Below are 27789 nucleotides of genomic sequence, written 5' to 3' on the forward strand. Positions count from 1 at the left end.
GTGGATATATTGAAGCAACATCTCAAGACATCAGTCAGGAAGTTAAAGCTTGGTCGCAAATGGGTCTTCCAAATAGACAATGACCCCCAAGCATGCTTCCAAAGTTGTGTTAAAATGGCATAAGGACAACAAAGTCAAGATATTGGAGTGGCCATCACAAAGCCCTGACCTCAATCCTATAGAAAGTGTGTGGGCAGAACTGAAAAAGTGTGTGTTCCGAGCAAGGAGGCCTACACACCTGACTCAGTTACACCAGCTCTGTCAGGAGGAATGGGCCAAAATTCACCTAACTTATTGTGGGAAGCTTGTGGACGGCTACCCGAAACGTTTGAACCAAGTTAAGCAATTTAAAGGCAATGCTACCAAATACTAATTGAGGGTATGTACATTTCTGACCCACTGGGAATGTGATGAAATAAGTAATTCTCTACTATTATTCTGACACTTCACATTCTTAAAATAAAGTGGTGATCCTAATTGACCTAAAACAGGGAATTTGTACTAGGATTAAATGTCAGGAATTGTGAAAAACTGAGTTTAAATGTATTTGGCTAAGGCGTAGGTAAACTTCCGACTTCAACTGTATCTCCCAATAGGGCTTCTCCAATTACTAATCATCGTCAGTGTGAATGATGATCATGCTCCTCGCTGGACTAATTGTAGCACTAGTAATGATATCCATCATTTATTTAAGGATTACTTCCATCTCCACTTCCTTCTAGATTCAATGTATTAGTTCTGAATGGCTCTTGGTGCCTTTCCTGTTAATTCTGGAGTACCATGCAGTGTTGAAGGAAGGTAATGTCAATTTTCTCCCAGTGAAAATGAATGGTACAAAATGCCGACCCACTATGACTGACTCTTCAGATTTCCCAGTCTCAATGAATAAATATGGTTCATAAAAATCCTACACCACTTTGTTCCAATTATCTTTGCTTTGAATGTTGAACTTTATTTTAAGCAATTGTTAAACAATGCATTTTTGGGGTATTTACCTGAGTTTGTGGTTGGGAAGTTGGCTGTGGTCATTTTCAGTGTGAAACCGAGTCCTGTTCAAAAAGGGAAACACCAGAATAGAGGCAGGAAACAGAGAGGTGAACAACCTTCTATCACAACACATTGGCTGCTATGGAAGTAATGGACCTCTATAGAAGCCAATCACACCACTTCCCTGATGAGCCTAATGTCAGGATATCCTGATGGGCTGTCGTATCAGCGTTGCTCCTCCAACCACTTTTACCTATGCTGTATGCGTAAGCGGCACTCTGAAGTGTGACTCATCTATTTAGTTGAAAATGATTGCTGTTTGAATGCTTTAGGTCAATCAATAATGGGTCTATGAGATCAATAGTGTCTGTCATTGAATATCCACATTGCACTTTTCTTAAGTTTGCATTTCATATCCTGGTGTCGAGCTCTCACAACCAAATCCATACCTATGTTCCAGTAATACCTATTGAACCATCATACTTTGTTTGTGGCATTTATCCTAATGCATAAGGAATACATATCTACAGTGCTACGCACCAAAAAGTGAATCTGATATAACGTGAGGTATTCTAAAGGATTTGAACATCCCTAAACAAGGCATACTGTAACACACCAGGGTCCTCTGCCTGCACTGAGACTGAGGTGGCCACGTTACTGCCTGCAGTGACAAAGATACAAGAACATCCCATCCATTTTATAGTCTTAACTGGGGTTGTACATTTTGGGGAATATTCAGAGGTGGGAACTTTCTGTGGGAATATATGGGAATTAATATTAATATCATTTAAATGTAGATGTTTTTTGCGTTGGATATATTTACCATATCATATGGAGACAAACATACACCTTTTACCTTATCATAAGTAGACATAATTTCAAATGATTAAATCCAAGTAATGTAGTTATGAATTGAACTTGAATTAAATGAGTTGACTCGTCACATGGGATGATTTCACTGAACAACAAAAGAAAGGGAATATTGAATGATCCCCAATGATCCATCGCATCTCCCCCAAAAAAATTTCAACATACGTCTGTAAAATGATAGTCTAGAAACTAAGGCTTTGGTTGTCTTCCACTCAGGCTTCCATGTCTTCTCCCTGGACCTCCTCAATGTCCACCTCTTGAACATCAGACTCTGAGGCCTCATCTTCACTGTCCAACCGTGCTGAGGATGGCCATTTGTCAGGCTCAAAAAGCTTCAAATTTTCCCAGATGGCCACCAATTTTTCAACCCTTGTATTGGTCAACCTGTTGCGTGCTTTGGTGTGCGTGTTCCCAAACAAGGACCAGTTGCGCTCTGAGGCAGCTGATGTTGGTGGGATTTGGAGGATGATGATGGAGGCAACAAGGGAAAGAGCCTCAGATCCACAAAGTCCCTTCCATCAGGTGGCAGATGAGATATGTTGGCACGACTGCCATCTCTATCCCAAAGCCCTTGCTTGGAAGTGTACTTCGCCAGACTGCCAAGAATCTTGTCCTCATCCAGGCCAAGGTGGCGAGACACGGTAGTGATGACACTACAGGCCTTGTTGATCTCTGCACCAGACTGGATGCTCTTGCCAGCATACTTGGGGTCCAAAATGTACGCTGCGATGTGTATGGGCTTCAGGCAGAAGTCTTCACGCTTTTTGATGTCTTTCAGAACTGCAGTTTCCTCTGCTTGGATAAACAGTGAAGTGGGCTGGGCAGTATGGATTTCTTCTCTTACATCTGCAAGCAGAGTCTAAACATCAGACAGGATGGCATTGTCTCCCTCAATCCGTGCAATGGCTACTGCTATAGGTTTCAGGCAGCTTTTCCACTCTCTCCCAAAATACATCATCCAGGAGGTTCCTCTTGATGGGGCTGTCCATATCGGCAGACTGTGATGTGGCCATTTCTTGGAGAGACTCCTTCCCCTCCAGGAGACTGTCAAACATGATGACGACACCACCCCAACGGGTGTTGCTGGGCAGCTTCAATGTGTTGCTCTTATTCTTCTCACTTTGCTTGGTGAGGTAGGTTGCTGCTATAACTTGATGACCCTTCACATACCTAAGCATTTCCTTGGCTCTCTTGTAGTGTATCCATTGTTTTCAGTGCCATGATGTCCTTGAGGAGCAGATTCAATGCATGAGCAGCACAGCCGATGTGTGGATAGGACTCCTACACTTTAGACCAAGCAACCTTCATGTTCACAGCATTGTCTGTCACCAGTGCAAATACCTTCTGTGGTCCAAGGTAATTGATGACTGCCTTCAGCTCATCTGTAATGTAGAGACTGGTGTCTGTTGTCCCTTGTCTGTTCTCTTGTAGAATACTGGTTGAGGGGTGGAGATGTAGTTAATTATTCCTTGCCCACGAACATTCGACCACCCATCAGAGATGATTGCAATACAGTATGCTTTCTCTATGATTTGCTTGACCTTCACTTGAACTCTGTTGAACTCTGCATCCAGCAAATGAGTAGATAAAGCATGTCTGGTTGGAGGGGTGTATACTGGGTGAAGAACATTCAGAAATCTCTTCCAATACACATTGCCTGTGAGCATCAGAGGTAAACCAGTTACCGTAATTTCCGGACTATAAGCCGCAACTTTTTTCCCATGCTTTGAACCTCGCGGCTTAAACAATGACGCGGCTAATATATGGATTTTTCCCACTTTCACATTTTTCCCCCCAAAAAAACACATTCTGTGACGTGCTCAGTTTTTTGGCGGCATGAAGCTTTCATTAGACCAATGAAATTGCCGAACGGGTTAAAGTCAAACAACTGTTTTGTTTACTGTTTAGATTAAATCGAGCGCTCTCAAACTTCCCATCATTCTGATTACGGTAGTCATTTTGTCACCCTGATTCCTGGGGGCACAACAAAGTATTTGCAGCCACTCGGCATCAGTGTAAATCGTGCATTTAAGGTGGCACTCCGTGGTCAGTGGGAGGCTTAGATGACAAGTGGGGAGAAATCCTTCACTAAAACGGGCCGCATGCGAAGAGCAACTTATGGTCAAGTCTGCCAGTGGGTCCTGACAGCGTGGAGCTGTCAGCGTGGAGCTTGTCAAAAAATCCACTATCATCAACGGGTTTCGAAAGGCTGGACTGCTGCGTGTTGAAGAGGGCTCAGCGGGGGATTTGCCTCCGGATGAAAGTGACGAGCGCGACAATGAAAACAATCCAATATCGGATGAAGCAATTCTGAGGCTATTCAACTCCGAGTGGTTTCAGTGGTTCAGTGGTTTCAGTGTACAGGAGGAGGAAGATGGTGACCAATGACTTTCTTGGTAGGCTACTGTTTACTGCTAATTTTTTATTTTTTGTTACAAGCCGTGTTTCGACAAAGCCTGTGTAAAGTTCATTTGTTTCAATGTACCGGTGGGCACCAGCGGCTTATAGACATGTGCGGCTTATTTATGTTCAAAATAATATATATTTTTTAATTCAGTGGGTGCGGCTTATATTCAGGTGCGCTTAATAGTCCGGAAATTACGGTACATACATAGCTCGAGAAAGATATTCATCAGCATTTCTCTGACTACGTTCCTCCATTGAGTAAAAAAAACTTCTGATTCCAGGAGGACCATGAGCTGTTGCTATTGATCAGGTGTCTGATTCATAATTTTCACCTTGAATAGAAGTAGAGGGACTTTTTTGTCAGATGTCGCTTGCTGTGAGCGCTGAGGGAATTTTATGCCTTTGGCCAGATAATTCTGCATCTTTGTTGCCTTCTTCACATATGATTTAGCACAGTAATTGCAAATGTATAATCAGCTTTTCCTTCTATATTAGCTGCAGTGAAATGTCTTCACACATCATATAGCGCCCGTTGCATTTTCCTGTAAAGATTTCCTGTAAAGAGTAAAAAAAAAAAAATATCAATTTCCATGTACAGATAAATAGTTAAGCAGTTAGATTAAACTCCTTTGTAAGATAAATGTTTTAAAATGAAACATTTATGGAAACAGGTGAATTAACACTCCTCAGTTAGCAGGCTCAAGCAAGCTAAAACCCACATGGTAGCAAAAACGAACTAGCAGAAATTGTTAACAAGTTAGAAATGATTTAAACACACTTTGCTGTAGGCTACTATTTACTAGTTAACCAAAAAAAATCATGAATGTCACATAATATATTCACCCAGCATTGTAATCAAAACTTACCAGAAAGCATGTAGTCCTTGGCTCAGACAGTGTAGTAGTGTGGGCTCAATATCATCTCATTAGTGTCCAAGATCTTGAGAATCAGCTGTACATGTGATGGAAGAATGCACTGTACATGCAGAGGGTTGCAATTCCATTGAATTGGGGATAGTTTAACCATAATATGCCACAAGACCTAGAATTGCCATATGTGTATCCCACAAAAAATGTTCACTGTTATAAGCTAACTTTTTTTGATGTATTTAAGCAAAATTCCCCGAATTCCCGGGCTTAAATTCCCATGGAACATTTCGGAAGATATTACGGAAATTTACCGGAAAGTTACCGACCCTAGTCTTCACAAAAGACTCCTAACACGGAGATAAGCTCAGAGGACAAGAAATTAACATTTTGGGTCAAGAGAAAAATGGCAGCAATATCTTGAACTGTACTTGGTCATAACTAGAGGTTTGTGTGTGTTTTTAAATCATGGTTTTCCCAGAAGGTGTTTGTAGATGTCATTAGGTTGCACTCCGGTTAGAATTCAGCCCTTGTTGTCTAGCATTTACAATTCCTGGAGGTTTTAATAAAGTCGTGTAACACATTCTGTAACTTGTTTGTTTCCCCCGTAATCCCTCTTCGATAAATTAGATCAGACCGAGCCTGTCCTGCTATCTCCACACTAGCCTGTTTCTCTCTCTCCTCATCTCTCTTCTATTCTCACTCCGCCCCTCTGTAACAGACCAGAAGGTGCAGTATCTAGCTACGTACAATACAGTACCATGGCTATCCCTCTAACAGACCAGACCATGAGTATCTAGCTACAGTACCATGGCTGAGGGCAATTGGAAATAGAATGGGATTGACTAGAGATCAGATTAGTGGAGGCTAGGAGGACGATCAGTGTCCGGGGTAGTAGAGCCATGACGGTGCTGCAGTGGGCACAGACCATGTGTAGTACTGTATGTGGATGGATGGAGAAACCCTGTCTGTCACTCACTCCCACACAGGATTTGAGATCAGGGATCTGGGGAGCGGGGAGGTGAGGGTCAGCGCTGGGGTCGGTACGCTAATGGGCCTCGCGGGGGAGATTTAACATGGGAGGTGAAGTAGTGGAGAGTTCACAACGGTTTGGTTGGGTCATGAGGGAGGCAAGGAATGTAATATGCTTTGCCACCTTTAGACGCATCAGCAGGTTCCTGGTTCCCCAGGCCTTAACTCCCATTGCCCCCTAGTCCCGCTACCAAATCCCCTAGTCTTCTTGTCCCCTAGTCCTCTACTCTCCTGGTCCCCAATCCCCTAGTCTTCTGCTCCCCTAGTCTCCCGCTCCCCTAGTCTCCCACTGCTGGCTTGCCTCTGAAGCTAAGCAGGGTTGGTCCTGGTCGATCCCTGGATGGGAGACTAGATGCTGCTGGAAGTGGTGTTGGAGTCTCTCTTTTCTCTTGTCAAAAAAATGTATAATCCCAATACCCCAGGGCAGTGATAGTGGACATTGCCCTATGTAGGGTGCCGTCTTTGATGGGACGTTAAACGGGTGTCTTGACTCTGTGGTCACTAAGGATCCCATGGCACTTATTGTAAGAGTAGTGGTATTAACCCCAGTGTCCTGGCTAAATTCCCAATCTGGCCCTCATACCATCATGACCACCTATTCATCCCCAGCTTCCTATTTGCTCATTCATCCCCCCCCCCCTCTCCCATGTAACTATTCCCTAGGTCATTGCTGTAAATGAGAATGTGCTCTCAGTCAATTTACCTGGTAAAATAATGGTTAAGTTATATTAATGATCCTCTTTTCCTCTGGTCCTCTATTCCTCTGGTCCCCTAGTCCTCTATTCCCCTGGTCCCCTAGTCCTCTATTCCCCTAGTCCTCTTTTCTGACTCAAACAGCGTCTGCCTGTTCTAGCATTTTCGTGTGTGTCTGAGTTTTCAGCTAAGCCCCTGCAGACGTTCACTGTGAGAAATGACTAATTAAAGAAATTCAAAGTAAAGGCCAGCAGGATTAAGGTTGTAGGGGATGATGGCTCCTATAACCCTGTTGTTGCTGACGCTATGGAGGAAAGAGGGAGAGAATGGGAACCAGAGAGAGAGAAATAACACAAGGTTTTGCTGGAAATCCAGTGGGTGGCAGTCCATTGCTATCGCCACGCCGACATGCTCTCTTCCTCTCCTCCGGTCTGCTGGTTGTCATGGTAACCCCGTACCCGTCGACTCACCTGGTGTACCTGTCGTTGTTTCTCAGGGAGCGCAGCCGCGACCACCACAAGTCACGCAGCAAGGATGGCAGCCGCTCTGAGAAGTCTGTCACCATCAACGCACCGCCAGCAGAACCGCTGCTGGGAGACTCGTCTGTACTGGGGGAGGAGGTCCAGGTAGGCCAATCTCTCCACAACTACTCTGCCCACACAGCCCAGACAGGGAAGAAACCACACTGCTGGAAACCCTCCAAATATGAACTTGACCTTTTTCTCACATGACAACTCCTTAACTTTTACATTTCTGTATTTAGATGTTGTTTTTTTACCCTGATTTGTATTTATTGTGCAATGCCTCATTATGATGGTAATTTAATCCTAAAGGCACGGGCACATACAGTATGCATCGGTGGACAGCTCAGCTCACGTGGCTATTTATCAGTGCTTGTAGTTGGATTTATGGTAAACAACTTCTTTGTATTACAAATGTATAAATCCACTCATGGGAGCGAGTCAATCTATTTACTGTCCGGATAAGCCCTGTGCCTTTCTGGTTGAGCTGAGGACTTCACAGGCCTGATTGAGGCTTTCAGATTACACACAGTGTGTTTTATGTCCCTTTGTGTTATACAGCTAGCTGATCAATGTGCACATAGTCTGTGGTGTTAAACACTGGGCACTCTGGCTTTAAGGGTTTCAGGCTTTGGCTGATAAAGTCCTGCTGAAAGTGGGCTTTGAGTGCTAGGTCTGCCTGGCCCTTGAAGAGATGGAGGGAGGGATATAAAAATAGATGTTAACAGCAAGACAGAGAGTTGGACAGATCCAGATGTTATGGCTTATACACAGACTGGAGGACAAGAGATTTTGCCGTTCACGTGCAAATTCTATGTTCACTACAGTAGAGTATAGCCCAGAGCAACACTACCACTCCCAGCTCTTCTCTCAACATTACACTAACCCTTACTGACCCACTTGACAAACTCCCTTACTCGGATGAACAACACTTGCGCCACGACACAGGGTGTGTATTTAGTACTGTTCATGTATGTACGCACGTGTGTGTGATATATTAAGCGCCTCAACAGGATTTGCTAGTGAACAGCACTACTCACTCAGTATATGTGTTCATGTTGTGACCCAGCCTGCCTGCGGTAATGCTGACGGGCGTACTATAGGCATCAGTCAGAATAATACAGGCTTGCTGGGAGTCTCCTCAGAGAGAGATGGAGAGGAGCTGCTGTGTTACCAGCCATGCCCTGCCGGTCTCACAGTCCCATAGTACAGGGCTGCGCTCATTACCACTCGCTAAGGCGGCGTGTGTGTGACGTCTGTGCGGCGGTGGGGGGGGCAAGAAGCAGTCACCAGTCACCAATGCAACTCGGTTACGGCCAAGACTAGCTAGTTTGTAGCAGCCTCCCATATCTATCTTGACTGGAGTAGCCTAGAGAAGCTAGCTAAGCTAGCCAAATATATAGCTAGCTAAGCTAATTGAGGCCACATGCTACACTTTCTCCCCAACCCCATTCAGATAAAACAACAGGCTACCTGTTGGTAGTTCGTTGTAACCTGCTACTTCTCATTTTGCTATCTTTTAATTGTGTTATTTTATTCCATCTTGCATTGCATTAGTGAAAGGCATAAACAACAAGCTACATATGCGTAGTCTACCGGATGTGTGGGTCGCGCCAAAAAATCTACATTGAAATTAATCATTTGAAATGTCATGGTATATCCTTGTATGTAACAATGACACATCACATGGATATTTTAATTTCATTTAGAGAGCTTTTTCAGTGTTAAAATAGGCCTATAATAATTTTTTGCTTGCTAAAATGAATACTCATACAAGTATTTGCCGTTCGGATATTCAAATATTCAAATAACCGTGCACATCTCTAGTACAGACATTCACATGTGGCCGGCTGCACAACATTTTAACAATGCATTGGACTGTCCTTTTGAATTTTGAGGTTTTATTTTCTGGAAATATGTATCCAGACATACTCGCATGCTTTTCACCTTGTGTAATTGGTGTGTGCGTGTGTGTGTGTGTGTCTGTCTGTCTGTCAGGGGGTTGGCTGTAGCACTGTGTATGTGTGAGTATCTTGTGTGTTTTGACACTGTGTGTCTGTGTGGTGTCTGACACGGTGTGTGAGCCCAGATGCAGGGGTTGTTTGTCAGGAGGGTGCCAGCCCTCAGCAAGCTGTGACCTCTTAGTGTAGCTGTGTCCCTCTGTTACTCTGCTATAACCAGCCTTCCAGAAAGAACTGTGTGTGTTTGACTGTGTGTGTGTATTTGACTGTGTGTGTGTGTTTCGGGTTGTTTGCTGTTGAGCTTGTCAGGAAAACTTGTTGTGTGACACTGAGTGAATACTTTATACTGTATGTTTGTTATTGTGTGTTTGGGTACAGTATTTGAATTGGCAAATCAGGGCGTTGGTCTCAATATGCTCCATTTTCTCATTTGCCTTGACAGTTTTATGAGCTTGCAGCTCTAGGTGATTCTGCAGTGATGTTTGAACAGAGCTGTTTGCCACAATATTGAACGGCTGCCATTGAGGGAACCAGTCCAAAGCTCCAGGCTATGCTAGTGCGCTGACTCTCAACCCTCTCCAGTCGAGGGAACAGAAGCGCTCCTTATTCGCCTCGACTACTCGCATACACTTATGATACATTATATCAGTGTTGTAACGGTAGACCATAGATGTGGAATGGGGACTTCTGAAGTACTCGTCTCGGGTATAAGAGTTGTGCATCTGAGGAATGCACTCTAGGTCCTCACTGCTCCACCATTATGTGAAGTGGCACCCAGGAGAAACATGATATGTAAAAGCCAGGAAGCATTCTTTGAGAATGAACAGCCCTCCACCTCCCACCTCTCCTGCTGACAGACAGAGGGCTGTTTGAAAAGAGAAAGTGGATCTAACTTTATTTATAGTTCACGGGATGTCAATGAAATCACAATCCTTAGAACCCAACAATTAGACATGGTACTTGTGTTTGTGTGTGCGCCTCTGTGTTTGTGTGTGCGCCTCTCTCTGTGTGTGTGTGTGACTCATTCCAGGCCTCCACCTCAAAGCTTGTTTGTGTCATGTAGGCTAATTCTGTTTTGTAAAGGCACATTACACAATGTGCTGCACATGTACTCCCCAGTGCACGTGTTCACGTCTGTGTGATGATCGTGTACTACCTAACCTCGACATTGAAGTGAATGAGAATCCGGCTGAAAGTGGCAAAAAAAATCACGTTTTCGGCTGCCAATCGGCCGTTGTTGTAATTTACTGCAGGCAGAATCCAAAGGGGGCAGACGCAGGGTCCCTCAGAATGGAGGCAGTGCCAACGAGACATCAAACTTAACTCTGTCAGCCTCTGATCCCCCAACCCCATAACATGCACCTCTCCACTGTACCTCCCCACCCCTGTCTACCCACCCCTCTCTCCCTCCAGTTTAATTCTGCCCAATTAAAGCAGCACTCTGAGATGGTTAGGTAAAGACAGGACTACAGTGCATTTCTAAGCAGAGTGCAGGTAGTTCTGTGTTGGGGAAGTACGAGGTACAGTAGTAGCGATGTCGGGACCTTGGATGCAGCGCGGGGCTTGTTCTCATGTCTTATCCCCCCCCCCCCCCCTCCATGGTTCCATGGTGAGTTGAGCCTCTCTGCGAGTTGAGGTCTCTTTAACAAAATGATTCCATGTTTCTGTGTGTTTTCTGCTCATGCGAATTCCTTGCTCTGGCACGGTTTTCCTGGGGTTGAGGCGAGTTCTAGGCCGTCTATGCAGGAGACAAGTGGTTGAAGACGTCTAGGGTTGCAAAGGGTCGGAAACTTTCCGGTAAGTTTCCGGAAATTTTACATGGGAAGTTAAGCCCGGGAATTCATATTTTTTGTTGTTGCTTATAACAGTAAACCTTTTTTTGTGGGATACACATACAGCAATTCTAGGTCTTGTGGCATATTTTGGTTAAACTATCCCCAATTCAATGGAATTGCAACCCTCTGCATACAGCTGATTCTCAAGATCTTGCACGCTAATGAGGTGATATTGAGCCCACACTACTACACTGTCTGAGCCAAGGACTACATGCTTTCTGGTTTTGATTCAAATACTGGGTGGGGTGAAATATATATATATATATATTTTATATGACATGCATTATTTTTTGTTTGCCTACAGCAAAGTGTGTTTAAATCATTTCTAACTTGTTAACAATTTCTGCTAGTTAGTTTTGGGGTTTTAGCTTGCTTGAGCCTGCTAACTGAGTGTTAATTCACCTGTTTCCATACATGTTTAATTTTAAAACATTTATCTTACAAAGGAGATGTTTAATCTAACTGCTTAACTATTTATCTGTACATGGAATTGCATTTGGGTTTTTTTACTCATTTTTTTTCTAATCTTTACAGGAAAATGCCACGGGCACTATCTGATGTGTGGAGACATTTCACTGCAGCTAATGTATAAGGAAAAGCTGTGTACATTTGCAAATACTGTGCCAAATCAAATGTGAAGAATGCAACAAATATGCATAATTATCTGGCCAAGTGCATAAAGTTCCCTCAGCGCTCACAACAAGCAACCTCTGACAAAAGTCCCTCTACTTCTATTCGAGGTGAAAATGATGAATTTGGACACCTTATCGATAGCAACAGCTCATGGTCTTCCTAGAATCAGATGTTTTTTTTACTCAATGGAGGAACGTAGTCAGAGAAATACTGATGAATGTCTTGCTCGAGCTGTGTATGCAACTGGTTCACCTCTGATGCTCACAGGCAATGTGTATTGGAAGAGATTTCTGAATATTCTTCACCCAGTATACACCCCTCCAACCAGACATGCTTTATCTACTCATTTGCTGGATGCAGAGTTCAACAGAGTTCAAGTGAAGGTCAAGCAAATCATAGAGAAAGCATACTGTATTGCAATCATCTCTGATGGGTGGTCGAATGTTCGTGGGCAAGGAATAATTAACTACATCTCCACCCCTCAACCAGTATTCTACAAGAGAACAGACAAGGGACAACAGACACCAGTCACTTTCATCCGGAGGCAAATCCCCCGCTGAGCCCTCTTCAACACGCAGCAGTCCAGCCTTTCGAAACCCGTTGATGATAGTGGATTTTTTGACAATGCTCCACGCTGTCAGGACCCACTGGCAGACTTGACCATAAGTTGCTCTTCGCATGCGGCCCGTTTTAGTGAAGGATTTCTCCCCACTTGTCATCTAAGCCTCCCACTGACCACGGAGTGCCACCTTAAATGCACGATTTACACTGATGCCGAGTGGCTGCAAATACTTTGTTGTGCCCCCAGGATTCAGGGTGACAAAATGACTACCGTAATTAGAATGATGGGAAGTTTGAGAGCGCTCGATTTAATCTAAACAGTAAACAAAACAGTTGTTTGACTTTAACCCGTTCGGCAATTTCATTGGTCTAATGAAAGCTTCATGCCGCCAAAAAACTGAGCACGTCACAGAATGTGTTTTTTTGGGGGGGAAAATGTGAAAGTGGGAAAAATCCATATATTAGCCGCATCATTGTTTAAGCCGCGAGGTTCAAAGCATGGGAAAAAAGTTGCGGCTTATAGTCAGGAAATTACGGTAACTGGTTTACCTCTGATGCTCACAGGCAATGTGTATTGGAAGAGATTTCTGAATGTTCTTCACCCAGTATACACCCCTCCAACCAGACATGCTTTATCTACTCATTTGCTGGATGCAGAGTTCAACAGAGTTCAAGTGAAGGTCAAGCAAATCATAGAGAAAGCATACTGTATTGCAATCATCTCTGATGGGTGGTCGAATGTTCGTGGGCAAGGAATAATTAATTACATAATCTCCACCCCTCAACCAGTATTCTACAAGAGCACAGACATAAGGGCCAACAGACCCACCAGACTCTACATTGCAGATGAGCTGAAGGCAGTCATCAATTACCTTGGACCACAGAAGGTATTTGCACTGGTGACAGACAATGCTGCAAACATGAAGGCTGCTTGGTCTAAAGTGGTGGAGTCCTACCCATTGGCTGTGCTGCTCATGCATTGAATCTGCTCCTCAAGGACATCATGGCACTGAAAACAATGGATACACTACAAGAGAACCAAGGAAATGCTTAGGTATGTGAAGGGTCATCAAGATATATCAGCAATCTACCCCACCAAGCAAAGTGAGAAGAATAAGAGCACCACATTGAAGCTGCCCAGCAACACCCGTTGGGGTGGTGTTGTCATCATGTTTGACAGTCTCTTGGAGGGGAAGGAGTCTCTCCAAGAAATGCCACATCAGTCTGATGATTTGGACAGCCCCATCAAGAGGATCCTCCTGGATGATGTATTTTGGGAGAGAGTGGAAAAGCATCCTGAAACCGATAACAGTAGCCATTGCACGGATTGAGGGAGACGATGCCATCCTGTCTGATGTTCAGACTGCTTGCAGATGTAAGAGAAAAAATCCGTACTGCCCTGCCCACTTCACTGTTGCTCCAAGCAGAGGAAACTGCAGTTCTGAAAGACATCAAAAAGCATGAAGACTTCTGCCTGAAGCCCATACATGCCGCAGCGTACATGTTGGACCCCAAGTATGCTGGCAAGAGCATCCTGTCTGGTGCAGAGATCAACGAGGCCTATGGTGTCATCACTACAGTGACTCGCCACCTTGGCCTGGATGAGAGCTGCCAAGGTTTCTTGGCAGTCTGGCGAAGTACACTTCCAAGCAAGGGCTTTGGGATGGAGATGCAATATGGCAGTCGTGCCAACAAAATTAATCACTCAAATGTATTTATAAAGCCCTTTTTACATCAGCCGATGTCACAAAGTGCTGTACAGAAATCCAGCCAAAAACCCCAAACAGCAAGCAATGCAGATGTAGAAGCATGGTGGCTAGGAAAAACTCTCTAGAAAGGCCAAAACCTAGAAAGAACCTAGAGAAGAACCAGGCTCTGAGGGGTGGCCAGTCCTCTTCTGGCTGTGCCGGGTGGAGATTATAACAGAACATGGCCAAGATGTTCAAACGTTCATAGGTGACCAGCAGGGTCAGATGGTAATAATAATAATCACTGTGGTTGTAGAGGGTGCAACAGGTCAGCACCTCAGGAGTAAATGTCAGTTGGCTTTTCATAGCCGATCATTCAGAGTGAGAGACAGCGGGTGCGGTAGAGAGAGAGTCCAAAACAGCAGGTCCGGGACAAGGTAGCACGTCCAATGAACAGGTCAGGGTTCCATAGCAGCAGGCAGAACAGTTGAAAGTGGAGCAGCAGCAGCATGACCAGGTGGACTGGGGGTAGCATGGAGTCAGCAGGCCAGGTAGTCCTGAGGCATGGTCCTAGGGCTCAGGTCCTCATTGAGAGAGAGAATTAGAGGGAGCGTACTTAAATTCTCACAGGACATCGGATAAGACAGGAGAAATACTCCAGATATATCTCATCAGCCACCTGGTGAAAGGGTCTTTGTGGATCAGAGGCTCTTTCCCCTGTTGCCTCCATCATCCTCCAAATCCCACCAACATCAGGTGCCTCAGAGCACAACTGGTCCTTGTTTGGGAACACACACACCAAAGCATGCAACAGCTTGACCAATACAAGGGTTGAAAAATTGGTGGCCATCTGGGAAAATTTGAGGCTTTTTGAGCCTGACAAATAGCCATCCTCAGCACGGTTGGGCAGTGAAGATGAGGCCTCAGAGTCTGATGTTCAAGAGGTGGACATTGAGGTCCAGGGAGAAGACATGGAAGCCTGAGAGGAAGACAACCAAAGCTTAAGTTTCTTGACTATCATTTTACAGACGTATGTTGAAAACATTTTTGGGAGATGCAATGGATCATTGGGCATCATTCAATATTCCCTTTCTTTTGTTGTTCAGTGAAATCATCCCATGTGACGAGTCTAATCATTTAATTAAAGTTCAATTCGTAACAATTTTTTGACATTTTATTTCTATTGGAAGGATTTAATCATTTGCAATTATGTCTACTTATGATAAGGTAAAATGGTTATGTTTCTGTCTCCCATATGATATAGTATTTATATCCAATGCAAAAAACATCTACATTTAAATGGTATTAATATTAATTCCCATATATTTCTGTTAATTCCTGTTATTTCCCACGGGAATGTTCCCCAAAATGTGCAACCCTAATGACGTCGCTTCTTCACACAGGAAGTGAGTTACTGTGTCCACTCCAGTCCTTTTGTAGATCTGCGTCTTACTTGAATCTGAAGAGTATCTATGTTTCTTTTAAGGACGTCTCCTTCTTTCAGTAGCAAGGGGTCTTTCTAACAGTGTTCTGACTGTGTGCTTGTATTGTCATCCTACATAGAGGCTGCGAAAAGCCTGCAATCCAATGTCTATCAACAGTTAATCCGTACAGAGACTGTCATCGTCACGGTGTGTTTGGTTTTTGGCCCGAACCGCCCAGATCCCTCGTCAGGTCTTTTTGCTGACGAGGGATCGGGGAAGTCATGACACCATCACCGTAGTAGTCAGTGGCTCAGAAGGAATAGACGGAGAGTGGTTTTCACTGGAGCAGGCAAAGATGAGCAGAGAGAGAATGAGAGAAGTTGCCCCAGGGAAGTGAAGGAATAGAGAAGAGCGTTTAAAGATGGGAGGGTGGGGGGGTATAATAGGGGTGGCAGGCAGGAGCCCTCTGAGCCTAATTGGTTTATTATTTTGTTTGCTGTCTCTCTCTGGGGGGCACAGCTGTTTGTTTAATGGATCCCCCCTCTTCATCCTCCACTGGCCCTTTCACCCCCCCCACCATCTTGCTGCTCTTAGGACATCCCATGTGATTTCTCGGTCTCTGTGTGTGTGTGTGTTGCTTTTACATTGTGTTGCCTGTACATTAAACCCAGAGACACACAGCCCATACAGTACAGTCTCTCTCGGGGCATGATGGGGTGATGGAGATCTAGTGGTGAAGCTGTAGTGAGGCTGTAGCGGTGGAGGCAGAGAGGTTGTCTCAGAGTGGAGAGATGCACTAGCTGAATCTCTATGGCCAAGCTTGTCCCTGTGCTGGCCGGGCGACGCTGTTACATGTTAAAGTTTGCCTTTTCGACATGAGCTCTCCGCTTTGATGGAGACTGTGGAGGTGGTGATGGTGGTGGAGACCTCCAAGGCAGAGGAAGACTCCAACTCTCCACCTGGGGACACTCTTGCTCTCAGCCCAGGGCCATGCACAGAGTCAGGCCAGGTAAGACATGGTAACCACGGACTGTGTGGTGGATGGCCGAGGGCTGTAACATTTCCTTCTAAGTGGATGTTCGAGGTCTGGATCCAAGGAGTTGACATGCATGCAACTGGCAAGCCATTCGTGTTCAAGTAGTGTGTGTGCATTTGTTAAATACAGTGAGAGAGAGCGTTTTTGGTGTCGCTGTTGTAGTCTGAGAGACCACTGTTTTAGAAGTGATTTAAAAATGGCTGTCTTTTTGGAGGGAGAAATCTGCTCTGTGATGACAAAGCTGGAATCTTATGGTCATTTTACATGAAGTTCAAAATGAGCTGCGTCTCACGATGTGATAGTAGGGTTAGAGGACAAGTGTTTAGTTTAAATGGAAGTCATCATTTTCCCCTGGAGAACTCCTATTCATCCCTACTGACTCTCTTTCTGGCGGTCTGAACTCCCACCTTGTCCCTGACTGTTCCACCTATTTCCTCCTCGTTAGTGTAGAACATTGCTACTGCCCACCTTCCCCGTCTCTCTGTCTTGACATGTAATTGGCGGCTTTGTTTTCTTTGCGTTGCTTGTCACGGCTGTGCTTGGGGCTGGATGTTAACAGCTTCTAGGAATGCCTGCTGTACGTTGCTCTATTTACCGCTCATCTCCCAGGAGTCTGTTGAGTGCTTATGCTCCGTCTCTGAGCAAAGGGCCCCGTTTGATCTACCACACAGACCACAGCAGCACACAGCCCTTTTTATAGACATGTGATTTAACATTGGAGACAGTAGCTTGTATTTATAGTCAAGCATTGTGTTACTGTATTTCACTTAATTTGTACATGGAGAAAGATTCCCACCGATGACACACACACACACACACACACACACACACACACACACACTGAATGGTTGGCGACATTAATATTTCTACACTTTGGTTTGACAAATATTTCCTTCCTGATTGTCTCTCTCCATTTTTTTTTATAATAGAATGAAAGGAGTCCTGAGTGAATTTTTTAAAACATTTTTGCATGTGGGAAAGGGAGGTGGGTATACCTACTCAGTTGCACAACTGAATACATTCAACCAAAGTGTATTTCACGTTTATACCCAACCCATCTGAATCAGAGAGGCTGCCTTAATCGACGTCCGTGTCATCGGCGCCCGGGGAGCAGGTGGTGTTACGGGGTTAACTGCCTTGCTCAAGGGTTAAACGGCAGATTTATTTCACCGTGCCGGCTCGGGGATTCGAACCAGCGACCTTTCGGTTATTGGCCCAACGCTCTTAACTGCTAGGCTGCCTAGCGTGTGTATAGATTGTGTATATGTCTTATTGCTGAATAGGTTTGGCCAGTTCTACCCAGTTTCTCAGTTAGAGTTTTTAGGCACCTCTCTCTCTCTCTGTCTGTTTTTGTTTGTCTGTCGCTCCCTCGGTCGGTTCAGATTTCACAGGAGTGCTCATTGCCATTGGGATGTCAGTGTCGCTCACGCCCCTCTGTCCAGTGTACTCTCCTCTTACCGTCTCCCTTCTCCTCTCCCCATCTCCCCTTTCTTTCTGAGTGTGTATCAGCGTGTGGGAGAGAACATGTCAAATTGGGTCTTTCAATGGCTATTCAGCTGACTTTTAACTGTATAACCCCTCCCCCACCACCATAGAGGTGTTGGTGAATCACCACAGGTTTCTGATTAGGGTGGATGTTGTGGATAGGCCTGACAGGTGTGGAGGTGGGGGGTGTAATACTCCACAATCCCTCTCCCTGCTCTCTCATTCACCCTCCCTCCTTCTCTCCTGTCTCCCTTCGGCTCTCCTCTCTCGCTCTTTTGTCTGCCCCCTTTCCTCCTCTCCTTCAGCTGTGTGTCTGTGATGGTGAATGTGTTGAATGGTAGTGGTGCCAGCCAGGTGCAGGCATTTCTCTCTGCTATTAGATCAGCGCCCTGATGATTCTCTAGTCCTATCAGGGGATTTGGGTCAGTGTTCTACTCAGGCAGGCACAGGGAAACCCCAGGCAGGCAAGGGCCCAAACTTCCCCATCCAAAATCTCCAAACTCTCAGCCCTGGTTGGTACGGGCCAACCAATGGAAACCGTAATGGAGTGTTTCTCTAGATCACGTCATCAAAATGAGATGATTGATTTAAAATGGCTTTCTCATTCTCTATTTGGAATCATTCTATTCATAAAGCCATCTCTCTCTCGCTCTCGCTCTCTCTCTCTTTTTCGTGCTCTCTCTGTGTGTTTTGAACTATCCATTGTTTCACACTCTCACCATGGAGTGGCAAAGGACCTCATTAACACTAAAGGGTGTTGAAGAGGTCCATCTTATATATACACACACACACACACACACACACACTCTCGCTCTCTCTCTCGCATAGTTGAGAGCTGCATTAATTCCCTTGCCTCTCCTCCTCTACCCCTTTCCCCACTCCTAACTGTGGCAGGTTTGGGTTTGTAGTTCAGGTAATAACCCTGGTGTGTTCTCTGTGGACACGGCTCTTCCTGGTCCAGTGGAGAGGTGGAGACTAGAGGATCTCAGTGCTCTGGCTAGGGGCTGTGATGGTAGCGTCAAGGTGCTGATGCTCAACACCACCTGGAAACTACACAATGGGGTCAGCTGACTCCTAAATCAAAATCACAGCATGGAACTGTTGAAATGGCACTGAAATATGTTCCAGTGTTGAATGGTGCAATTCAAGCCAGCCATGTGACCTGAACATTCAATCGGATGTGGATGTTTGTTTTCCACCTAAATGAAAATGCGCAGTTACATAAGAACCACCAGTGTCTTGACCCTGTGACCTCTTTGCCCCAAAGGTCATACAGCAGCTCTACACTGTGATTTACAGCCTACCCATTGGTCCATTATAAGGATTAGTCTCTGGAGGCCAGACTGACTGGAATAATGGGTATTTACGACTGTTAGATTGTGTTATCGGTTAGGATTGTATCAGGAATGTTATCCGTTAGGTGGGTCAGTTTTACTGTTTCAGATAAGAACCTGGACATTTGACTGTGTGTCGTCAACCCCTCCCTTGAACTGCTTGAATTGGCAGAAAGTCATGATATGAGAAGTTTTATTACTAAAAGGATGGAGTTCAGCCTGTAGGAATGGAGGAGTGACGGAGGTGTAGTTTCTATGGCGTACACATCACCAAACACACCAAGACACAACCTATTCCCCCCTCAGGAGACTGAAAAGATTTGGCATGGGTCCTCAGATCATCAAAAGGTTCTACAGCTGCACCATCGAGAGCATCCTGACGGGTTGCATCACTGCTTGGTATGGCGACTGCAAGGCACTACAGAGGGTAGTGTGTACGGCCCCGTACATCACTGGGGCCAAGCTTCATGCCATCCAGGACCTCTATACCAGGCGGTGTCAGAGGAAGGCCCTAAAAATTGTCAAAGACTACAGCCACCCTAGTCATAGACTGTTCTCTCTGCTACAGCATGGCAAGCGGTACCGGAGTGCCAAGTCTAGGTCCAAGAGGCTTCTAAACAGCTTCTATCCCCAAGCAATAAGATTCCTGAACATCTAATCAAATGGCTACTCAGACTATTTGTGTTGCTCTTTGATTTTATATGCCTCACTTGGTTCTCTCTGATTTCATTCAAATTTGACCTCCCTTTGAAGTTGAACACAGTGTAATAACAATGGCTGGTTGTCTGTAAGTGGCTTGGGACATCAAACACACTTCTAATGTATTGAACCCACAACAGCAACATTTAGCTAAATGTAGTTTCTCTGGACACTGCAATAGGAGCTGGCCTGATTACAGTGGGATATTAACTGTGGCTGCTGCATCTTTCCGACTGGGGATAGAGTGTCTCTGTAAAGCTCGGCCTTCTATTCTTCTGCCCATCCTGTGCTGTTTTAACTCCTAGGGCCATGGGACAAAGAGACCCCCCCCCCCCCCCCCCCACACACACACACACACACACACACACACACACACACTGTGCATCCTGTATGAATTCCCTTTTTCTCCCCTCTGCTATTTTTAGCTGCCTGCCGATTTAAATTCGAGTCTGCTGAGGAAATCAAATCAGGCTCCATCTGTTGTCGTTGGGGAACTAGGGAAAGAGCAGCAAGATGGATAGATAGTCTCTGGTCTTGTCTGTCCAGTCTCCCTGTTGGTTTGTATTGGGCAGCCCTCCCTGGCAGCTCAGTTAGCAGTCTACACTGTGGGCCTGTGTTGGTACAGTGTTATAAAGGCTCTTATCTGTGTTGTTTTAGGAGTTCTCGCCAGCCACAAATGACCTTTATTATCTGTGGTTGCCAGAAAACACAGACGTCAGCGCCTCGCCTCTCGTACCCCAGGCAGTCACTCTATTCGCTGTTTTCTTTTTCCATTTCCCATCTTTCTTTCTCTCGTTCTCTCTTTGTTTGCTCGTCCTCCCCTCCCTGGTTGACTTTTGAACGGAAATGAGCACAGCTTTAAGCTGTCTATAGAAATGAGCCTAGAGTAGAAAATTCCGTCCTGACTTGCCAGATTTATAACTTTTCCTGTCTCTAATAAATTTGACTATAGTAGTAACATGCTTATATGCTACAGTATTTAACACTGACTCCTCTCTCTTTCTCCCGTCCTCCTTCCCCCTCCCTCCCTCCTCCCAGGATGACAACTGGGGCGAGACCACCACGGCCGTCACGGGGACGTCGGAACACAGCCTGTCCCAGGAGGACATTGTCCGGATCACCAAGGACCTGGAGGACAGCGTGGGCCTGGACTGCCGGCGCTACTTTACCCTGACCCTGGCTGTGGTTCTGGGCCTGCTGGTCTTCCTCACTCCCCTGGCCTTCCTGGCTCTCCCCCACCTCCTTTGGCCTGACAAGCTCCTGGTGTGCGGCACGGCCTGCGAGGGCCTCTTTATTTCCGTGGCGTTTAAGTTGTTGATACTGCTGTTGGCCGTGTGGGCGCTGTTCTTCCGGGCTCCGCGCGCCGGCCTGCCCCGGGTGTTTGTGTTCAGAGCGCTGCTGGCCGTGCTGGTGCTGCTGTTTGTCGTGTCCTACTGGCTGTTCTACGGCGTGAGGATACTGGACTCCCAGGTACAGCAGGGAGGGAGAGAGACTCACACTCAGTGTTTGTAATGCGTCTAATTACTGGCCACCACATCTGCCTCTTCAAGTATTCAATTTGTATGTCATTGCTTTCATCTGTGTAAATCTCTTGTCATGAATGTGTGTGTACCACAGGAGGTTGGTGGCACCTTAATTGGGGAGGACGGGCTCATGGTAATGATTGGAGCGCAAATAAGTGGAATGTTATATAACACATGGTTTCTATGTGTTTGATGTCATTCCATTCGCTCTGTTTCAGCCATTATTATGAGCTGTCCTCCCCTCACCAGCCTCCACTGGTGTGTTCCTATGTAGTGTATTGACACTAACAGCTGCTGGGTTGTCTGTTGTTCCCAGGATGAGAACTACCAGGGCATCGTGCAGTACGCTGTATCTCTAGTAGACGCTCTGCTCTTCATCCACTACCTGGCCATCGTTCTGCTGGAGCTCAGGCAGCTGCAGCCCGCCTTCTCTGTCTGCGTCACCCGCTCCACCGACGGAGAGACACGCCACTACAACCTGGGCCAGCTCAGGTGAGATGCGGAGGGAGAGGGCGGGGGAGAGGGGGCAGGGGAAGGGAGACTGATGGGGGGGAGGGAGAACGGAGAGGGGGAGGATGCGAGAGGAGAAAATTCCTTGAAAGTAAGACTGGACAACTCAGTAGGTAGAGCAGGCTGAGAAGGAGAGAGCAGAGAAAAGAAAGTAAGATGTGTGTGTGTGTGTGTGTGTGTAATAAAAGTTATAAGCCAGAGAGAACAGCTCAGACTAGAAGAACCTGGTCTGTAATGACTGTCCTTTTGATGTGCTGTCTGAATGTACCAGGAAGAGGTTTTACCTCATGAGTTGAGAGATATAGTCAGACTGTCAAAATCCGCTCTCTCTCGCTCTCTCATATCCCCTTTTGTGAGGGCCTCAAACATAACATATGTTGGTATTATGCCGGGGCCCTCTGGTTCACCTTTGTCTACCTCAGTACAGTGGCAGATGGACATGTAAAGTGCTTTAGCCCCTGCTTCACTAGGGTTGTTAGAGGCTGCCCTGGGGCTGTTGTCGCTCACAATGTGCCTTGCTTTTTCCCTCAGCTGGCCAAGGCAGCAGCACTCTCTCTGTTGACTGTATGTGCTTGTAAACAAACAGCTAATTAGTGCTCCCTACAGGCCACACTGAGCATCTGGTCAGAGAAGATTCATACCACACACACACACACACACACACACACACTCTCTCAGGTTCCAGTGGAGACTGGGTGTGTTTCCAGCCATTCCCAGGTAACTGGTGAGGACATTCCTCTGTGTGTCTGGCAGGCAGTCTGTCTGGCAAGTGTCTGATGGGATATCAGAACAATGAACCTGGCCAGGAGGCCTGTTCTTCTGTCTGACTCTGAGCTGGCCGTTCTTTGATGCCAATCTCAGGGCAGAAGAAGCCTGAGGAAATGCTCAAGATCCTAACGCCAACATTACCAGAGATTCACCTCTGCAAGAATCCTGCTATTCTCCTCATTAATTGTCCCCCGTCTCCAGTGTGGCCTAACATAACAAGTCGCTACTTATGGTAGAGAAGAGCCACAGGCACCCGAGGCACAGTCAGGCTCATATCTAGGCCAGTGTTTGGGCTTTATTTGTTTGTCTCCTCTCTCTACTGTAGTTGAATAATTGATCAAAGTAGCGAGCACCGGAGACCCTGACTGCTCAAAGTGCCTTAGTCACAATGGGTGCATGTAGTGGAGTTAACTTTAGGACGTTGGTTTAGGAGTTTGTACTTGTTTTGTGCTAATGCACAATTGCGTGTGTCTGACGAAACGTCTTCATACAGTATGTATAAATGTATTATAGCTTTAAGTGGATTTAAAACTTGACAAAGTTGTTTTACAGTGTGCCTTTGTTTTGGAGATGTCAGAATGTGTCTGTCAGTATACCATACCAGCCGTGTCTGTCTGTGTGCCTTGCCAGCGGTGTGTCTCTGTCTGTCTGTGTACATTACATTTACATTGCGGTGTGTCTGTCTCTGTGTACATTACATTTACATTGCGGTGTGTCTGTCTCTGTGTACATTACATTTACATTGCGGTGTGTCTGTCTGTCTGTGTGCTATGCCAGCGGTGTCTGTCTGTCTGTCTGTCTGTCTGTCTGTCTGTCTGTCTGTCTGTCTGTCTGTCTGTCTGTCTGTCCGTACCATGCCAGCAATATGTTTATACATCCATGTATTTGACATCGTAGCTGCCTCCTCCATGTGTTCACATCCACTAACACTCTTCATCCTGCCATGGTCCTTTTCTCTGTATCAGTCATGTGTTCACATCCACTAACACTCTTCATCCTGCCATGGTTGTTTTCTCTGTATCAGTCATGTGTTCACATCCACTAACACTCTTCATCCTGCCATGGTCCTTTTCTCTGTATCAGTCATGTGTTCACATCCACTAACACTCTTCATCCTGCCATGGTCCTTTTCTCTGTATCAGTCATGTGTTCACATCCACTAACACTCTTCATCCTGCCATGGTCCTTTTCTCTGTATCAGTCATGTGTTCACATCCACTAACACTCTTCATCCTGCCATGGTCCTTTTCTCTGTATCAGTCATGTGTTCACATCCACTAACACTCTTCATCCTGCCATGGTTGTTTTCTCTGTATCAGTCATGTGTTCACATCCACTAACACTCTTCATCCTGCCATGGTCCTTTTCTCTGTATCAGTCATGTGTTCACATCCACTAACACTCTTCATCCTGCCATGGTCCTTTTCTCTGTATCAGTCATGTGTTCACATCCACTAACACTCTTCATCCTGCCATGGTCCTTTTCTCTGTATCAGTCATGTGTTCACATCCACTAACACTCTTCATCCTGCCATGGTCCTTTTCTCTGTATCAGTCATGTGTTCACATCCACTAACACTCTTCATCCTGCCATGGTTGTTTTCTCTGTATCAGTCATGTGTTCACATCCACTAACACTCTTCATCCTGCCATGGTCCTTTTCTCTGTATCAGTCGTGTTCACATCCACTAACACTCTTCATCCTGCCATGGTCCTTTTCTCTGTATCAGTCATGTGTTCACATCCACTAACACTCTTCATCCTGCCATGGTGGTTTTCTCTGTATCAGTCATGTGTTCACATCCACTAACACTCTTCATCCTGCCATGGTCCTTTTCTCTGTATCAGTCATGTGTGATATCCAGCACCACTCTGGGATGAGTCCCTCTATGGGGACACACAGCTGCTGCTAGTCTACACAATACTCCCTGCAGTGGTAAAGCTGATTTATAATATATATACAGTGCCTTCAGAAAGTGTTCACACACCTTGACTTTTTCCACCTTTTTTTTGGTTACAATTGGGATTTAATTGTCTTATTTTTTTTATCTATACAAAATACAAAGTGTCAAAGTGGAAGAAAAATTATATTATTTCTTCTTTTTTTTAAGATGAATTAAAAATAAAACCCTATCTTGATTACATAAGTATTCACCCACCTGAGTCAATACCTTTGGCAGCGATTACAGCTGTGAGTCTTTCTGGGTAAGTCTCTAAGAGCTTTCCACACCTGGATTGTACAATATTTGCCCATTTTTATTATTTTTGAAATTCTTCAAGCTCTGTCAAGTTGGTTGATGATCCTAGCTAGACAGCCATTTTCAGGTCTCGCCATAGATTTTCAAACCGATTTTAAGTCAAAACTATAACTAGGCCACTCAGGAACATTCAATGCAACTCCAGTGTATATTAGGCCTTGAGTTTTAGGTTATTGTCCTGCTGAAAGGTGAATTTGTCTCCCAGTGTCTGTTAGAAAGCAGACTGAACCAGGTTTTCCTCTAGGATTTTATCTGTGTTTAGCTCTATTCCGTTTCTTTTTATCCAGAAAAAGAGTCCCTAGTCCTTGCTGATGACAAGCATATCCATAACATGATGCAGCCATCACCATGCTTGAAAATATGAAGTGGTAATCAGTGAGTGATGTTTTTAGTTGGATTTGCCCCAAACAAAACGCTTTGTATTCAGGACAAAAAGTTAATTTCTTTCCACGTTTCTTGCAGTATTACTTTAGTGCCTTATTGGAAACCGGATGCATGTTTTGGAATATATTTTATTATATACAAACTTCCTTATTTTCACTCTGTCATTTAGGTTAGTATTGTGGAGTAACTACAATGTTGTTGATCCATCCTCAGTTTTCTCCTATCACAGCCATTAAACTCTTAACTGTTTTAAAATCACCATTGGTCTCATGGTGAAACCCCTGAGCAGTTTCCTTCCTCTACGGCAACTGAGTTAGGAAGGACGCCTGTATCATTGTAGTGACAGGGTGTATTGACACACCATCCAAAGCATAATTAATAACTTCACCATGCTCAAAGGGATATTTTTGTATTGTAGGGACCTTACAATTATCTGTATGTGTGGTACAGATATGGAGTAATCCTAAAAAAAATCAGTAATTTTGTAAACATTTAGAAAAACAATTCCAATTTGACATTGTGGGGTATTGTGTGTAGATCAGTCGCAATCTAAGTAGTATCCGTTTTTAAATTCCGACTGTGACATAACAAAATGTGGAAGTCAAGGCTTCTGAATACTTTGAGGGCACTGTGTGTGTGTGTGTGTGTGTGTGTATACTGCACTGGAATGAGGGAGAGGATATGTCCATAATGTCCTGTCACTTAGCCTGACATTTCCCCTGCGTCAGCACTGGGTGTGTAAAGTTGCATACCTCTTTCACCTCCCCCCCAATGTCACTGCTGTTAGGACGTCCCATGACTGTTTCTATCTCCGTCTCCTCTCTCTCTCTCTCCTACTCACTCTTACATGTGGAACGGTACACAGCAGCAAACCTTTCTCATGGTGTAGTATCAATAGGGGAATAAAGAGGAGGACGGGTTAGAAGAGAGGACTGTGTCTGTCTACAGAGGAGGACAGTAGCCTCAGTGTGCTGCCTGGCTGCCCCAGGGGGAAATAGGAAGCGCATGCTTCCAGGCCAGCATGTGGTACTCCCTCCCTTCCTGACTCTGTCTGCAACAGTTAAGTTAGCGCCCTGCTCGTTTTAACAAATGACACGAGTCCCTGGTAGAGGAAGGGAGGGAGGGGGAGGGGGAGCGGGAAGAGAAAGGAGGGGAGGAAGATGTAAAAGGAGAGAGCCTTTTGAATTGAATAGAATTGAGAGACAGGATTCAGTGTCAAATAGGAGGGCAGGGGAGGAGAGCGGGAGGGGAGACTCCCTGACATATGGGCCGTTTTTTCTGGAGCTTGGGAACTGTAGACTAGTCAGTTGAGCCGTGAGGAATGACCCTGTGCTTCTGTAGGCCTGTGAAAAGCTGCTTGAATCTACTGCTGCTCTGTTAGTGGGCCCCGCGCAGTTACAACGCAGAGGAACTGTACTCTGACTGTCTCTCAGCAGCGTACTAACAGGGCTAGATTGGATCAGTAGGCTACAATAAGCGATAGCAGAAAATCATCCCAGGCATTTCTAGATCAAAACCCCAACGGTCAACCTGGACCTGTGTAAAGGCACGTAAACAAAATGGATACGCACGCTTAATGAATTGGTATTGTGTAGCTGGCTAATCAGCACTGGTACATTGATCACTTTGACTACATGTCTGTGTAGACAATAACTTCGAGATGGGTTCAGGCCATACTCGGTTGCTACATAATGGATTGCTAAAGCACAAGAACAGAACACATATGTAAAGTCTCAACTGGTGAAATATTGCTGTCTTTGAGAGGCAAGACATGGCATGTTGATCCGGGACAGGACGTCCATGCTGCAGCAGCAATAGGAAGTAGTCTGTCTCTCTCTAACCTCAGCCTCTCTCTCCCAGCAGTGCTGTGAGGTTCTGTTGACAGGGATATGTCCCTGTGTTCGGGGGGGTGTCGGTTAATCATAACATGATGACTCAAAGTAACACAGTCACACTATCATTCCTGGCGCTAGTGACTCCTCTCCTCACACTCCCCTCTCAATCTTTCTCTCCATCTCTCTTTCTCTCCCTTTATCTCTGTCTGTCTCTCGTCTGTCTCTCGTCTGTCTCTCATCTGTCTCTCGTCTGTCTCTCGTCTGTCTCTCGTCTGTCTCTCGTCTGTCTCTCGTCTGTCTCTCGTCTGTCTCTCGTCTGTCTCTCGTCTGTCTCTCGTCTGTCTCTCGTCTGTCTCTGTCTGTCTCTGTCTGTCTCTGTCTCTCTGTCTCTCTGTCTCTCTGTCTCTCTGTCTCTCTGTCTCTCTGTGTCTGTGTCTCTCTGTGTCTGTGTCTCTCTGTGTCTGTGTCTGTCTGTGTCTG

General features: G+C 45.4%; 1 protein-coding gene across 3 annotated transcripts in view; it reads left to right on the forward strand.

Annotated features, from left to right (window-relative positions):
* Positions 1-27789, forward strand: part of LOC115179835 (vang-like protein 1) — a 53249-nt gene that overhangs the window by 14849 nt on the left and 10611 nt on the right. For all 3 annotated transcript variants that reach the window (XM_029741661.1, XM_029741663.1, XM_029741662.1), the window contains exons 3-5: positions 7351-7480; positions 21070-21501; positions 21871-22046. In XM_029741661.1, the coding sequence (XP_029597521.1) occupies positions 7351-7480; positions 21070-21501; positions 21871-22046 (738 nt within the window). The remainder of the gene's footprint in view (positions 1-7350; positions 7481-21069; positions 21502-21870; positions 22047-27789) is intronic.

Source organism: Salmo trutta, chromosome 39 (assembly GCF_901001165.1).
Source record: "Salmo trutta chromosome 39, fSalTru1.1, whole genome shotgun sequence".
NCBI lineage: Eukaryota > Metazoa > Chordata > Actinopteri > Salmoniformes > Salmonidae > Salmo > Salmo trutta.